Source organism: Condylura cristata, unplaced genomic scaffold (assembly GCF_000260355.1).
Source record: "Condylura cristata isolate star-nosed mole 26May11 unplaced genomic scaffold, ConCri1.0 scaffold00009, whole genome shotgun sequence".
Classification (NCBI taxonomy): Eukaryota; Metazoa; Chordata; class Mammalia; order Eulipotyphla; family Talpidae; genus Condylura; species Condylura cristata.
In genome coordinates, this window is record NW_004567110.1 from 2,703,001 (window position 1) to 2,705,816 (window position 2,816).

The 2,816-nt window shown below is 69.4% G+C and overlaps 1 protein-coding gene across 1 annotated transcript in view; it reads left to right on the forward strand.

Moving 5' to 3' along the window:
• The window catches only part of COL22A1 (collagen, type XXII, alpha 1), a 144,036-nt gene that overhangs the window by 17,824 nt on the left and 123,396 nt on the right, over positions 1-2,816 (forward strand). Inside the window, exon 3 of the mRNA XM_004679973.1 lies at positions 2,502-2,576. Within this exon, the coding sequence (XP_004680030.1) occupies positions 2,502-2,576 (75 nt within the window). The remainder of the gene's footprint in view (positions 1-2,501; positions 2,577-2,816) is intronic.

Here is a 2,816-nt window from a genome sequence, read left to right on the forward strand (position 1 = left end):
CCCTGGTGCCCTCTGCTCCCACAAGCCTCAGGGGCCAGACCGCACCCCGGCCACCCTGGGCTCTGGCCTCCTGCCCAGTGCTGGTCTGACCCCGGAGCCTGGACACGAGTGCATCTGCCCCAGGCCGCATGCTGGTGGAGACCATGGCACAGCGCCTTACCCTGGTGCCCATCTGCCCTGAGCGCCAAGGGCGGGCAGCAGAGTCCCTGCGGGGAGGCTGTGGGGCTCGGGCAGTGACCCTTGTTTTCTCAAGACTGGGGAGGAGACGGTGGGTCCTGCCTCAGGGTGACGCCCGCGGCTGCTGACACCAGCGGTCTGCGGCCCGCCTCCCCCTGCCCTGCAGGGGGTCTCGCCCCGTGCCACTGCCCCGGGCCCCGCTTTGGCCTCCGTGGACAAGGTGAACCCCTTTCTGCAGGGGCCCTCTGGGCAGAGCAGGAAGCAGGGTGGTGCCAGGCCCTCAACGGAGGGTGTGGGGGGGGTGGGGGTGACCCCTCACGCCCACGGGGGCCTCTGGGCCACTCAGAGCTCAGAGCTCAGTTCAGAGTCTGCCGGAGGGAGGCTCTGGGGGAGGCGTGGGGTGTCAGCGTGGCCGTGACCAGCCCGCACCGGGTGAGGGTCCGAGCAGGGCCTGGAGGGGCCCTGTGCCCTGCCTTCGCAGTAGGGGGTGGGACGAAGGTAGGGCGGGCGGGAGGGGGAGCTGAGGCGGAAGCCAGAGCGCAGGGTCTCGCCCGCGGAGGGTGTCTGGAAGCAGAGGTGTCCAGCTCCGTGTGCAGGGCAGCGAGCCTGACCTCCCAGTCACCCGTGGTGTGTCCGGCAGCCGGCTCCTCGCCGGGCCACGGCTGCAGCCCTGCTCTCGTGTGAGCAGATGAGTTCATGAGGAAATAATAGGCGACTCCCTGGGCTGTGGAAATAGCTGGTGGCAGACTCAGGGCGCCTGGATGCTAATTCCACTTCCTGCAGCAGCTGCCCGAGGCCCCGCCCCCGGGAGCCTGCCCCGGGCCAGGCTGGGGCGCTTGCCCTGACCTGGGTGTTAACTGCCCGTGCGTCCCCGCAAGTGGGCAGCTCAGCGGTGTTCCCAGCGGGCTCGAGGCTTGCTGCAGCCTTGTTTGATCCCTACCCTGGCTCGGCCGACGCCCAGCACCCCGAAGGGTCTACCTTCCCTGGGCGCGTGGGCTCCCACTGTCCTGGCCATCCCAGGTGGGGAGCCAGGCTCCGCCCTCGGCATATTTTGGAGACCTGGCCGGCGGCTCGGCCTGCCCCGTCGGGGTCCAGCTCTCAGCCCCCAGAGGTTAGCTCATTGCAGGGGGCAGAACCCTCCGTGCCGGCCCAGTTTAGACGTGATCAGGCAGTCGTTGGGGCTGTCAGAGGCTCAGCCGGCGCTCAGCTGGTGGCCCCGGCCTTGGGGACACGCGACATTACCCCCGACCCCCGCCGCCTTCCACCACTCCCCTCCCCGCCCCCGCCTCTCACAGATTTGGCCCAGGCAGCTCAGCGCTGTTTCCCAAAGAGCCGTGGGGCTCCTCAGACCTCCTGGTGCCTTTGAGGATAAACGCTAAAAATACCTGTCTGGTGTGCGGGAAATGGGGCCGCGGAGCTGACGGGAGTGGCCTGCGGGGTGGTTCTGATGACAGCGTGAAGCCAAGGGCGGCCGGCGGGCCCGGTGGGGCTGCACCGGGTGTCTCCGGGTGACAAGGCCCCTGCGCCGGCCCAGGCTCCCCGGAGGCTGCCCCGGACAAGGGTGCTGGGCACGGGCCCGCAGGTCGCTGACACCCGCCCGACACAGGTGCAGGGACCGTCTCAGCCGGCCCCTCATGCCTTGTGCGAGGACTTCGGAGCTCAAAGTTGGGGATCTTGCTGGGATTTTCAGGGCCATGCAGGAGCCCCTTTTCCTCCCATCTCTGGCTGGAGTGGGGCGTCCCGAGGCAGGGTCGGGGAGAGGCCCAGCTGGGGCGGAGACGCGGGCTCTCGCTGTGGGACGTGTTCCGCTGCTGTGCGCACCAGCACCCAGGGCTTCTGGGCTCGCTTCTTCCGGGGTCTGCCACCAGCTCCCGGCGGCAGCCCACACCTCCCTGCGGCCCCAGCGCCACCTCCTCCTCCACGGTACGCGCTGACTCGGGCTTGTCCCCAGCGTGTCACGTACGTGCCCGAGGCCCCTCTGCCGGAGCCGCCTTTCTGGGCCTGCGTCACCTGAGCATCTTTCTGGAAAAGCCCCCAAGTGCCCCCAAGTGTCGGACCTGTGTCCTGAGTCGCCAGCAGCAGGCCCCCAGCGCCAGCATCGTCCTGGCCACCCCGTCTGGCTCCCTGTCCACCAGCTGTGGCCTGCGGCTTCCCAGCGGTCAGCCCTGCGTCTGCCGTGCTGACGCAGTGTCCACGGGACCGGAGGGCAGGCTGCTTCTGCCCGCCCCGGGCGCTGACGCCCCCACGCGGAGACGGCCCCTGGGCGTCGCGTGCCGTGGGCTGGCCGTGGCCGCCGCTCACGTCTCTGCTTCCTGTTTTCCCAGACGTGCTGTGTCCGAGCGTCCGTGTGGAGGGAGATCGCTTCAGGCTCACCAGCGGGGGCACCAAGGAAATCACAGGTGAGGCGCAGCGCTGGTGCCGGGAGCCTGTGCACCTGTGCGCCCCCTCCCGCGGTCAGGCCGGCCGCGCTGCTCCTGTCCCTCGCCGCCGCCCCCGAAGTCCCGATGGAATGGCGTGGATGCTGCAGGGGGCCTTGTCTGGAACTGTCCCTGGCAGAGCACAGTCACTTCTTGCCCATGCCAGGCCCCTATTGCCCTTACCCATGCCAGGCCCCTATTGCCCATGCCAGGACCCTATTG